This window comes from Eleutherodactylus coqui, chromosome 1 (genome assembly GCF_035609145.1).
Source record: "Eleutherodactylus coqui strain aEleCoq1 chromosome 1, aEleCoq1.hap1, whole genome shotgun sequence".
Lineage (NCBI taxonomy): Eukaryota > Metazoa > Chordata > Amphibia > Anura > Eleutherodactylidae > Eleutherodactylus > Eleutherodactylus coqui.
Genome location: NC_089837.1, coordinates 278,315,474 through 278,329,128, shown reverse-complemented (window position 1 = coordinate 278,329,128; position 13,655 = coordinate 278,315,474). Strand labels below are relative to the sequence as shown.

Below are 13,655 nucleotides of genomic sequence, written 5' to 3'. Positions count from 1 at the left end.
ATGGCCGTGCCAAGTTTCACGTTTTTGCAGTACAGATGTGTGTTATTAGTTACATTACATAGGGGGTCTCTTACTTTGTCACGTAGAAGTGAATAATCAAGTTGTGACACCTTTACTTTTCCTACTTAGGACTTAAACAAAGGTCGTGCCAAATTTCGTGTTTATGCGACACCAGGAAGTTGGAGAATTAGGGGTGACTTAGTCAGTGAGGGCTTTCGCCTTTATTTATAGAGGTCTACATTCAAACCTGCATATATTTTCTTTTACCTATGTTTACTTTTTCACCTCTCATCTTCAACCCTATTTTCTTAATATGCATTACTTAGCTTGTATACTCTAAACACCAGCTGAACTGACAAAGGGGTTATCCCGAAAACACGTTTTCACATGTTGGCGGTATATTTTATTAAATAAAGGGATGTTTTCCACACCTTTTGGTCACTTTCTACATTCTCTAGCTTGTAGTACCGCGCCTTTTTCCGCCAGTCTTTAGTCTTGTTCTCTTGCTCATTTATGCCCACCTAGATGGTGCATCATCTGATCAGGCGGCACCTCCACCATTGAAATCTTCATTTTACTCTCTTTACCACATATGTAGATTCATCTTTCAGATCAAACATGACCTACGGGTTTTGCTCCACCCATCTCTTTTTTTGTTCTCACCCACACAATGAAATGGACTGTCTGTCCCTGAGTGAGTTACATGCTCCGCCCCTGATCACATGACAGTGACGTCATCACAGGTCCTATTCCATAGCAACTGAGGCCAGGTTTGTAGGGGATGCATAATTCACTCACTCGGGATGAAGGACCTGTGATCACGTCATCATCTGCTCCACCCTTTTCAAATGACGGTGACGCTCATCCCAAGTGAGTTATATGCCCCACCGCTGATCACGATTGTGACATCATCAAAAGGTCCTTCATCCCGAGTTACATGCTCCGCCCCATATCATATGATGGTGACGTCAGGCACAGGTCCTGTAAGCACACTGCTGCTGTCTGGTTAGGTGTTTGTTAGCATTCCATTGCAACTGAGGCTGAGGGGGTTTGTAGGGGATGGAATACTAATGAACACCTACAGCAGCCATGTGCTTACAGGACCTGTGATAATGTCAGAGTCATGTGATCAGTCACCTGTGTGGGAGGAGTCCGGGGTCACATGAGCAGGGGGTGATCAGTATGTGCAGGACTCTGCTATGCTGCTTTTGTATGAAGAATGTATGGCTGGGTGCAACTGTAAATGAAAGGACTGTGCCGCCTCTTATCTCTCAGAATCAGAAGGGATTACAAAGGTCGGACCCCAATAATTATAAAATAATGGCATATCCTTGCTATATGAGGGTACCTAAAAGAAACCGGAATTATCTTCTGGTAGGCGGGGCATTAGTAGTACAGGCTTCTGTTGCTAGGTAAATTTCTGTGGAACCCTTTTGAGGTAGTATACCAGCCGATGTTGTTGGAGAAAGCTGCGTTCGGCTCCAGTGATTTTTTTCAACTAGTTGTTCAGTTTTGGAGTGAGATCAGGTGAATGCGGCGAGTGAGGCAACGGTCTCATGTCATTTTTCATCAAAAGTTGCTTAACACTCAGTGTTATGTGGGCATACGGGTGACTGGTTCTTCCACCATGACCATGCACCTACCTGTGCAGAGCTGAGTGTTAAGCAACTGCTTTGAGCAGTGAAAAAAGGAAGCACAATTTCGCAGCTGCACCTTGTTTATATGAATAAACCATCACAAATTTGGTGGAAAACTGAACAAGCTGTTGAGGAAAAAAAAAAAAAAAAATCACTGGAACCAAATGCAACCTACCCCAACAACGTAACAACGTGGCAGGGTTCAGCAGACATGCACTCCGGAACAGAAGCCTGCACTAGTAACACCCCGCCCACCAGAAGATTCCTGTTTCTTTGTGGGTACCCTCTCGTATACCATTTCTGCACGAGATGGCAATACCCTTTTAAAGCAGTCAATGCTCATGGCCATTTACTTTGTCTGATAAGGGGTTAAAATCAGTTCTGGTCACATGATGAATACACAGCTTCTTATCTGAGCTCTATCAACTAAAGGTTCTATTAATTGGGGACTTTAAGGGCTCATGCCCACGAGCGTCGAGGGATACACCGGCGATTTACGACACAAAAGTACCGCGATTAAAAACAAAAAGTGCCTGCTGGTGAGCGCGGATTTCCGCGGTGTCCATTAACCCTTAATGACACAGCCCCTTTTTCTTTTTCCATTTTCGATTTTTCCTCCCCCCCCTTCAAAAAACAAGTTGTATTTTTCAATGGTGCTATTTAATGTACCATATAATGTACTGAAAAACTTTTAAAAAATTCTAAGTGGAGTGAAATGAGAAAAAAAACAAACAACATTTCGCCATCTTTTAGTGCGTCTTGCTTCTACGGCGCACAAACGGCAACAAAAGCAACATGATAACTTTATTCTATGGGTCAGTATGATTGCTACGATACCAAACTTGTACAGGTTTTTTTTTTTACTGTACTACTTTTTTTTTCTTTTCAAAGACAATTTTTAAAAATTATTTTCAGCGGTCATTTTGTGCGCGCAATAACTTTTTAAATTTTCCGTCAACATAGATAAGTGAGGGCTCATTTTTTGCGTAATGTCCTGTAGTTTCCGTTAGTACTAATTCGGAATACATACGTCTTTTTGATCGCTTTTTATTGCATTTTTTCTGGGAGACAGGGTGACTAAGAAAGGGTATTTCTGGCGCTTTTTTTTTTTTTTCGGGCGACTTTCAGCGTGCGGGAAAAATATTGCGCTACTTTGATAGATCGGACTTTTACGGACGCGGCGATAGCAAATACATATTTTTATTTTATGATTTAGATTTTTTAATAATAGATATGGCAAAAGTGGGTGATTTAAACTTTTAAAACTTTTTTTTTTTTTTTTTTTTTACAATTAATAAAACTTTATTGATTTTTTTTTTAACTTTACTTTAAAGTCCACCCCATGGGGATGCCTTGATAGGCAGTCTGCTAAGGCAGCCATGACACCTGCACGGCTCCCCCGATCTCACCGCGGGGGATTTAAATGCTGCAGTCAGAATTGACAGCAGCATTTAAATGCTTAATAGCCGCGATTGGCCGATCGCAGCTATTGCCCGCGGATGTCAGCTGTAATAAACAGCGACCTCTCTTCATACATACCCCGACGCTCCATGACGTACCCTTACGTCCTGGAGCAGGAAGGGGTTATTGGAGACCTCCCGCAGCGTGAATCCGCAGCAAATAGAATGTGCAGCAATTTATTTCCCGCTGTGGAAATCCGCAGTAGAATTTTGTATGGAAGGATTGGCAGGTAGCTGTGGATTTCTGCCACAGGAAACACGGTAGAAATCCATTTGTAGGCATTCACCCTAAAACAAGCACAACTGTTGTTTGAGAGAATGGAGGCTGGGATTGTTCCAGGTGACCCATCTGCTTCCATCCGAAGTACATAGGAGTCGCTTAAACATTGAGCGACTCTTGTATACACAGGCCGATAGTTGCTTGTTTTTTAGTTTTGTTAAAAACCAAGCACCTCGGACAAGTGAACAATTTCTCGCTCAATGCGGTGACGGCAGCCACGTGCTCAGGACTGTTTCTAGCAAGAATTTTGTTGATAATCGTCCTATATAAACTACCGCAAGATTGTTGTGGAATTTGCACTTGTGGAATATTCAGCACCAAAATCCCCACCCTTAGGCTATATTCACACGGGCGAAAATCTCACGCAAGTTTTGTGCCTTGCAAAACGCACAAATATGAACTCCATTCTTTCTGGCTTATTCACATCAGCGATTCCACCCCCCTCACAGTGATGCAGCATGTTGCATCTTTTGCCTCACTCGAGTTGTCAATGGGACCGTAAAAAGACATTGCATGCCGTGCGATGTACATTAGTGTGATGTTTCCCATTGAAACACTTGTGACCCTCTGACGTGCGTGAGACACATACCTGAGGATCGCAATTGCACAGAAGCAAAGTTAGGCGTTTTTGAATTAAAACTGCCTCGCATCGGCATGGAAAGATCAGCCCGATATCGCACTCGCCCGTGTGAATGTAACCCTAACATGGGAGATTTTGATGCTGAATAAGAATGGCAGAACTCTGCTGGCAAATTCGCATCAGAATCTGCATATGGACGTGTGGAATTGCATCCCATGTGAAAGCACTTATAAAGGGCTCATTCACATGGGTGTGCATGGTGTGCGTATTATGCAGATTTTTCATGCTCATAGTACGCAGTCCTAAAAGCCCATTAATTTACATTGTACCATTCAGAATTACACACGTGAAAAAAGATCACTGGCAGCTGCAGCTAGGTGCGGTCTCAGACCCAAGTGGTTTCTGTTATGGAGCAACGTACCCTTAGGAGCAGAGCACCCATAAATTTGTGCTGAATGTCCTATTTTGGTGCATATTATGCACCAAAATAGCTGATTAGGATCAATGGGCTTACGTAATTACACAGTAAACCTGCATATTTGCGCTTGAAATTAAGTGACTTTCTGCCATTATATGTACCTTTGATACACATGGAATATGCAAGGAATACTGCAGGTTTTGGTCTATAAATGTGCTGTGTACTTGCAGACCGAAAACCACATATGGCTGTGTGAGTGAGCACTTATGCAGTGGATTTTCAGTACAGAATCCGCCTCCTCAAATGAGGGGGTTAAAATCCACACCAATATTCTGCAGTTGTTCTCTACCCTGTCTGTTGACACCTCACTGATTCGCTGCAGACTTCACCCTGTCAGGGTGTGTTCACACATAGCTGTGCACCAAAGCCCCCAACGTGGACTTACTGGGATTCATCTGGAGCAAGTCAAGATAGTTATTGTTGGCCCCGACCTCACCAAGAGCGCCACTCACTGCCTGCACCCAAAACTGCGCCTTCTTCCATATCACCTGACCAAAGCGCTAAACTTTTTGGTCTGTGGATTGGAAGTCCACATGGAAATTTTACCCTTGGTGTGGATTTGACAAGGCTAAATCTACACCCTCATCTGTGCCAACAACCTCAGATTTTGACACTTTTTAGAGGGGAATGCATGCAAAAAAAAAACCCACTGGCGAACATACCCTTTAGGGCTCTTTTTTCACTGCGTATCATGCGTGTGGTACATAGTGAATGGAGTAGAGGAATAGATTGCAGCATGCTCTATTTCTCTGCATACCACGCAGCGTGAGCCCTATACATTCACGCATGCAAAGTATGAAATGCTGTCCATATGCAATACATTTAAAAAAAAAAAGTCTCAGTGCACGTCGTGGTACACAATGCAGCCATAGCCATCCACAGTCTCTGCAGGAGACCAGCAGCATTCTACTGCCACATGGCCTTATTTCTATTCAATTGATAGAGTGACATTTGCACCAAAATCGCTAGTAGATCGGCGAGGTACGGGTGTAGGGCGCACGGAGAGGGACCCCACTGGTTGATAAGCGGCTACAGGCAGCAGCCTGTAACCCCTCCCCCCTAAGGTGAGGCGGGACGCCTGTCTCCATCACCTGCAATGGCCGCCACGCATATATTGATTTTCCGCTGGACTTAAGCAGCATTGACGATTCCAGCAACCTCATTTGTTCAGCACCATGTGGATAGACATCGTGCACACGGATACAGTTACACAGCCGTGCACCAGGAGCTGTGCACGAAATCACCTGATCAGAGATGTGGCCATGTTTTACTTGTGCTGAGGGGAATGTAGCTGCTGCATCTAGGAAATAAATGCTTACTTCGTGCTGAGAGGGTCCCGCACGGTTCCTACCAGCCTCCCCTCCGGATTATGATAAACTCTGTAGTTACAGAGTAATTAGCTTACTCATTAAAGCACTGGGGTGAGGGGGCCGATCATGACACAGAGCACGTCTGCAGCGCGCTGAACTGCGCCATACTACGCTCATTCATGAACAATAGGGGGGAGTATATATTTAGTTAATTGCATGCAGGAAGTCTCCAAAGCAATAAATGGCGTCCTCTAGGGCCATTGTGACTATGTACAGCGTGTCAGCCATGTGCAAGCGGTGGGCAGAGATGAATCACAATAGTCTACTCATTGGGACACGCGCAAAACAAGACAGTGATCCGGAGGGGAGGATTGTAGGAAGCGTGAGGGACCCTGTCAGCACGAGACAGCATTCAGATGCAGCAGAGTAAAACATGGCCACATATGTGATCAGGTGATTTCGTGCACAGCTCCTCCTGCACGGCTGTGTAACTATATCCGCGTGCATGTGTAGCCACGTGGTGCCGAACAACCAATGAGGTTGCTAAAATCGTCAATGCTGCTTAAGTCCAGCGGAATATCAATATATGCGGCTGGCCACCCTCTGACCAGAGCCGCCGGCAGATATGAAGAGGCCTGTACGTTTCTAGAAGCGCTCGCTCCCACGAAGATGCAGCGTAAACGGAACACACGGAGCGTTACAAACCTCTGAACGGAGCCAGCCGGTCCATGTTGTACGCCGAACAGTCCCGGCCTCGATCTCTGCAGCCAATCAGCTGCCAAGAGATCTCCAGGGAACTATGGGGAAGCCAGGCCAGAGCAATAGATATCCGAGAGCGTGAGCAAACGATGTAATGCTGCAGAGCGCAGAGGAGCGAAGACTAGTGCAGGCAGGAGCAATGGATGGCTGTAGTGTTAGAGCAGAGGGCTGTCAGCCCTCTATGTATACACATTATACAGAAGGATATAGATGGGCAGTACACATAACTACGGGGGACCGTGTTGGTACTAAATAAAACTGGAACACACATATGTGGTAGATGCATAGACACAGAAATGCCAATACATTTGTTCCAGGAAGGCCAGGTGCACGCCATACGGACACGTGTCTGTGTGCTGCCTGATACATGCACAGACTGCATATTGACATCCTAATTCTTCTCCGCGATACAGACAATAAAGCCTTATGCACACGGCCGTGACGGGCTCCGCAAGCGGAATACCGCAGCGGAGTCCGTCACGCGTGACGCTCCGGCGCGCATGCACAGTACAGTGAATGACGCGCCAGCGGTGTCACATGACCCGCCGACAGCGTCATAGGATGTGTCCGGCGGTGGGCGCAGCGTGTATTCATGCTATACTTCCGCTGTGCTACAGTGGAAGTATAGCGTGACGGGCGGCTTCCATTGACTACAATGGAAGCCGTCTGCGCATATACCCGCAGCAAATAGGGCATGCTGCGGGTAATTTCATGCTGCGTAATTCCGCGGTGGAATTCCGCAGCATGTACATTGAGCTATTAGGTTCAATAGAACCTAATAGCTGCAGTGAAACGCCACAACGGAAATCTGGCCGTGTGCATTAGGCCTAAGACCTGCAATAAGATTTTTTACATGGACCAATGAATCTCTGCTCCTTTACAGCTGAGTGGTCCAATGGGCAGTCCTATCAGTGATTGACAGCTCTCTTTGTTTGTAGAGAGGTTATAAAAGAACCCTGCACTGCTGGTGTGCAAGTAGAAGAAAAGATAAAAACTTTTTCTCTTCTGTTAGGGTGAATGCCCACAAACAGATTTCTGTTGCGTTCCCCGTGGCGGAAATCCGCACGTGAATTCCGCAGCTATTAGATTCTATTGAACCTAATAGGTTTCTGCCTGCCAATGTTCACTTGCGGAATTCCGTCGTGGGAAATAAATCTCGGCATGTTCTATTTGCCGCAGATTTATGCCACAAGATGTCTCCATTAATATAGTATAATAATGATGACCGCAGAGATCCGCACTCACAGGCACTACCGCATTTTTAATCGCGGTACTGCCGCGGCAGAATCCATGGGCGTATCTTGCGATGCTCGTGGGCATGAGCCCTTTTGTTGTCCACAAGGGCCAGTGGACCTCCTCAATTATCCAGCTTTGCTTAGAGAAAGTCACAAATTGGTCACAATTCTTAGAAGAGTGGGAACAACTCCAGGTTTGTTTTTTCTACATACAGGACAATACAAACCTCACAGGAAATGCATGCATATTCAAAAAGGGGTAAAAAGTGAACCCAGAAACTATAAGCCAGTAATTCTTACTTCTATTGTGGGTAAAATGTTTGAGGGGGTTTCTAAGAGATGCTATCCTGGAGTACCTCAAGGAAAATAGCTGTATAAGGCCGCCTGCACACGAGCGGGTCGGATCCGGCAGCGAGAATTCTCGCCGCGCGATCCGACCCGAGCGCCTGCAGGGACGAGCGCGTACTCACCCGCGCCTGGCGGCCCCGGCTCTTTCATGTGCCGGCTGCCGCGCAGCCGGCGCATGCGCAGACCGGAGCCGGCGGCCGGGTGAGTGCGTGCCCCGCAGAAAATTAGGACATGCCGCGGTTTGTTTGCCGCGCGAGATTTCGCGCGGCCAAACCGCGGCCGTCTGCATAGGAGTGCGTATTTTAATGCACTCCTATGCAAACTTTCAGCGGCGGAAATCCCGCGGCGGGATTTCCGCTCGTGTGCAGGCGGCCTAACTCAGTATCAGCATGGGTTTATGAGGGACGCTCCTGTCAAACCAACCTGATCAGATTCTATGAGGAGGTAAGTTCTAGACTGGACCAGGGAGAGTCATTGGATCTTGTGCATCTGGACTTTTCCAAAGCATTTGTTACTCTGCCACATAAAAGGTTGGTATATACAATGAGAATGCTTGGTCTGGGTGAGAATGTGTGTAAGTAAGTAGCTGGCTCAATGATGGAAAAAAGAGGGTGGTACTTAACCCCTTAATGACGCGGCCCCTTTTTCTTTTTCTATTTTCGTTTTTTCCTCCCCCCTTCAAAAAAATCGTAACTTCTTTATTTATTTGTCTTTTGCGGGACAAGTTGTATTTTTCAATGGTGCTATTTAATGTACCACATAATGTACTGAAAAACTTTTAAAAAATTCTAAGTGGAGTAAAATGAAAAAAAAAACATTTCACTATCTTTCAGTGCGTCTTGTTTCTACGGCGCACAAACAGCAACAAAAGCGACATAACTTTATTCTATGGGTCAGTACGATTGCTACGATGCCAAACTCGCATAGTTTTTTTCTACTACCGTATACTACTTTTTTTTTTTTCAAAGACATTTAATTTTTTTCAATTATTTTCTGCGGTCATTTTGGGCGCGCAATAACTTTTTTATTTTTCCATTGACGTAGTTGAGCAAGAGCTCATTTTTTGCAGGATGTCCTGTAGTTTCTGATAGTACTAATTTGGAATACATACGACCTTTTGATCGCTTTTTATTGTGTTTTTTCTGGGAGACAGGGTAACTAAAAAAGTGCATTTCTGGCATTCTTTATTTTTTTTTCGGACGACGTTCACCGTGCGGGAAAAATACTGCTATACTTTGATAGATCGGACTTTTACGGATGCGGCGAAACCAAATACATATTTTTATTTTGTGATTTAGATTTTTTCATAATAGATATTGCAAAAGGGGGGTGATTTAAACTTTTATAACTTTTTTTTTTTACAATTAAAAAAACTTTATTGATTTTTTTTTACTTTACTTTAAAGTCCCCCTGGGGGACTACAACCAGCGATGCTTTAATCGCTCCTGCAGTATGATGTAATGCTCTGGCATTACGTCATACTGCCATTTGACAGGCAGTCTATCAAGGCACCCCACGGGAATGGCTTGATAGGCAGCCTGCTAAGGCAGCCCTTGGGCCCCCGGCTGCCATGACACCTGCACGGTTCCCCCGATCTCACCATGGGGGGGCCGTGCGGGACCCCCGAACATTGTTCGGGGCATTTAAATGGTTAATAGCCCCAATCGGCCGAACGGCCGATAGCAGCTATTGCCTGCGGGTGTCAGCTGTTATAAACAGCTGACGCCCGCACTGTATGAAGAGAGGTTGCCCCGCAACCTCTCTTCATACATACCCCGCCGCTCCATGACGTACCTATACGTCATGGAGAGGAAAGGGGTTAAAGAGCACCTGCACATTTAGTTTTTTGTTTTTTTTTAATTTATAAGTATTTTTGCAATAGGTTTTATTAGCCTATTCTGTACATTTTTCTTACAAAACCCCTCTTCTACTATGCAGCTTGGTGAAGACAAGGTTGAGAAATCTCTATAGAGCAGCTGCAGCCACAAGTGTTGAACTGCTTTCACTCCCTGCTCCCACTAATATGCTGCCGTTCCCCGGCGGTGGGCTGTGAAGGAGAGTAGCCCACTAATTTTGAAGACAACTTCTCTCCTCACAGCGCTCACTCACCTCCAGACACAATGATCCAACAGGGGCTCAATGCATCAGGTTTTGACATATAGTAAATTTGTAGATCCCCACTACAATGAGCTCCATGCTTGACAATGCCGTCCAGTGTGCTACTTGTGCAATGTGTGCAGTCCTTGATCAGTCGATCTAGAGTGCATACTGTTGTGCAAGATGCATGCACGTCGGACATTTGGAAGCCCAGATCCTGGATCTAAATGAGCGACTGGCAACCCTTAGATCCATTGACAATATGGAAAGGAGTTTACTGCTCACTGAGCAGGCACTCGCAGATGTGAAAGTAGTTTAGGAGAGCAGGACAAGCAGGCAGCTAGCTGGGTGAATGGGTTAGTCTTGAACTGGCAAACCCCAACAAGTTTGCAAAGTTGGCAGATAAGGGGGATGCCATTACAGGGTCAACACCGCTGCAGCACGACATGCCCTCTGAATGCCAGGGAGATGACTGCTCCAGTAAGAAGGGGAGAACAGGGCAGACTAGACAGGTCCTAGTGGTGGGAGACTCAATTATAAGGGAGACAAAAAGGGCACTCTGCCACAAACACCGGGATCGTTGAATAGTGTGTTGTCTTCTTGGCACTCAAGTTTGACACATCACGGATCAGGTTGACAGATTACTGGGAGGGGCTGATGAGGATCCAGCGGTCATGGTGCACATTAGCACCAACGACAAAGTCAGAGGTCAGTGGAGGACCGTCAAAAACAATTTCAGGGACCTAGGATATAAGCTTAAGATGAGGGCCTCCAAGGTAGTTTTCTCTGAAATACCACATGTGCCATGAGCCACACCAGAAAGGCAGCGGGAGATTAGGAAGGCAAACTCCAGAGTTGGTGTAGGAAGGAGGGGTTTGGGTTCCTGGAGAACTGGGCTGACTTCGCTTTCTGCTACAGGCTCTACAGTAGAGACAGGCTGCATCTCAATGGGGAGGGTGCAGCTGTGCTGGGGGAAAGGATGGTTAAAAGGCTGGAGTGTAAGATAGGAAAGCGCCTCAAGGTTTTTTTAAAAAACTCCACTTCACAGGGGTTCCGTGAGTACCCAATCCGCGTATTAACCGAAGAGCTGCAGGACATTCATAAGGGTTCCCTAGTGCAGGGTAACCCTCACAAAGAAATATATAATACAACAATGTTAGAAAAATAAATGTCACCGCGCTACAAGGTACTTAGTATCAAATGAAGAACACTTTTCCTTTAGCGATGAGCGTAAAGGCAAGCGATAGTGTAAGAGAGACACTTACTGGGGAGGAGGGGGTGTGTAGGAACAGAAACCCCCTCCTTGAAGTGTAGACTCCAATCACAGAAGATGGTACACGCCGGTGTACTGGATAAATCCAAGGTATTTATTAATATTCCATCCATCGATTGTGGATAAACGTGTTATAAAGGCAATGCGTTTCGGTGTCTTAATGACACCTTTCTCAAGCCATATAATACATAAAAACCATCAAACATGTACTCACATTTATGGTAAAATCGAAAATGAAAGTGTGCATTGCATCTGTGGGTAGCGCCATTTGTGGGCGGGGTTTGCCGTGATGACGCATGACGTGGTGGTGGAGGGGGGAGAGGGGGAAGGGGGAAACAAAGTAAAATCAAATGGAGGATAGGACAGAAAAGTCAAAACTAGAACTATGTGGATGGAAATGTAAAGATAAGGCGTTTGGAGCTGACTCACTACCCTGCATGAAAAAACGAGCAGTAAATGAATGGGAAATTGAAATTGAATGCAGAGATACGGCGTTGGGGGCGTGTCCAGCGGCGTGCTGTGGTCACATGGGGACCGCGCGTCGCGTCATAGTAAGGGAGGGGCTGACGTGTGTACTCATCACGCGTGCCACGTCACCAACAACGGCGCGCTATGGTCACGGGACCGCGCGTCGTGTCATAGTAAAGGTGGGGCTGACGCATGTCGTCATCACGCTAGATCAGCGTGCCGCGTTATCAAAAAGCGGTGAAGCTTATTGGTCAGCGCCATGTAGTGGGAACTATATGGCACGTCATCTCAATGACGGGGGTCCGTAACTGGCGCGGTCACGTGGTGTTAGCGTACCGTGCCATCCAAGTGTCAAAATAAACAAGGAATGTGATGATGTGATCAGAGCGTGCCTATTAGTACAGAGGTATGTGGCTGATTGGCTTTAATGCCAGGAGGGTCATGTGTTCAGCCGTTTAACACCGTTCTATTTGATGAAGCCAATTAATAGAACTGGTGTATTGGGGATGATGCCTAATGAATCAGAGTAATTACATTATTATAATAATAAATTAATTTAAAATAATAATTGATGAGTGGTAATTAATAATGAACTGACAATAGAAATAGGGATTAATTAGGTGATGAATAAAGGGTTTAATTAAAACAGTTGATATAAGTATGTTATTGTAATGAATTGTTATGATGATGTGTTATTGATGCAATGGTAAATGGAAATATAAAACCGTGAACTAAGGGAAATTCAGGGAGGGGGAGGGATGAGGGAACATTAGTCAGGTATACATATGCATAACAATAAATATTCAGCTAAAATGCATCATGATAATTTATAACTAGAGATGAGCGAGCGTACTCGGATAAGCACTACTCGCTCGAGTAATTGGCTTTATCCGAGTATCGCTGTGTTCGGGGCTAAAGATTCAGGTGCCGCTGCGGCTGACAGGTGAGTCGCAGCGGGGAGCAGGGGAGAGCGGGCAGGAGAGAAGGAGAGAAAGATCTTACCTCCGTTCCTCCCCGCTCTCCCCTGCAGCTCCCCGCTCCGTGCCGGTACCCGAATCTTTAGCCCCGAGCACAGCGATACTCGGATAAAGCCAATTACTCGAGCGAGTAGTGCTTATCCGAGTACGCTCGCTCATCTCTATTTATAACATAAACATTTATGAAAAAATAAATTAACTATCAATACATGATGATGCCAGTTACATAAATTATGCTAATAAAAATGACAGACGGTTTAAAATTATAAATTAAAACCGGAGTTATAAATTTTCCTCTAGAACTTCATTGAGGGCCAGGGCTTTCATTTTGTAAATCCAGTACATTTCCCTTCTTTTTAGAAGGGAAAACTTTTTAGAATGAATTTTCTCTAATGGCGTTACTGTTAAGCTGGTAAAATCGCAATTATGGTATTGAAGAAAATGTCGTGATACACTGTGATTGAGGTACATAGTTGGTGTCACAATTAAGCAGATTTGTAATGTAATGTGTTGTACCGTCCAGACGGATTTTTACTTCTTTTTTACCATGAGTGATAAGAGCGCAACATTTACATCTGGGTTTGCCGCATCTGAAAGCACCTGTGCTTAATTGTGACACCAACTATGTAATTTATTACCTGGAATGCCCATGCGGGCTAGGTTATGTAGGGCGTACTATTAATGCATTAAGAATAAGGATCGGACAACATAGGAATAACATCACTAAGGGTTTCCTCAATCACAGTGTATCGC

The 13,655-nt window shown here is 45.3% G+C and overlaps 1 protein-coding gene across 1 annotated transcript in view; it reads right to left on the bottom strand.

Moving 5' to 3' along the window:
• Window positions 1–6,524, bottom strand: part of TADA2A (transcriptional adaptor 2A) — an 80,340-nt gene extending 73,816 nt beyond the window's left edge. Inside the window, exon 1 of the mRNA XM_066609179.1 lies at window positions 6,451–6,524. Within this exon, the coding sequence (XP_066465276.1) occupies window positions 6,451–6,475 (25 nt within the window). The 5' untranslated portion in view covers window positions 6,476–6,524. The remainder of the gene's footprint in view (window positions 1–6,450) is intronic.
• Between the last annotated feature and the right edge of the window lie 7,131 nt (window positions 6,525–13,655).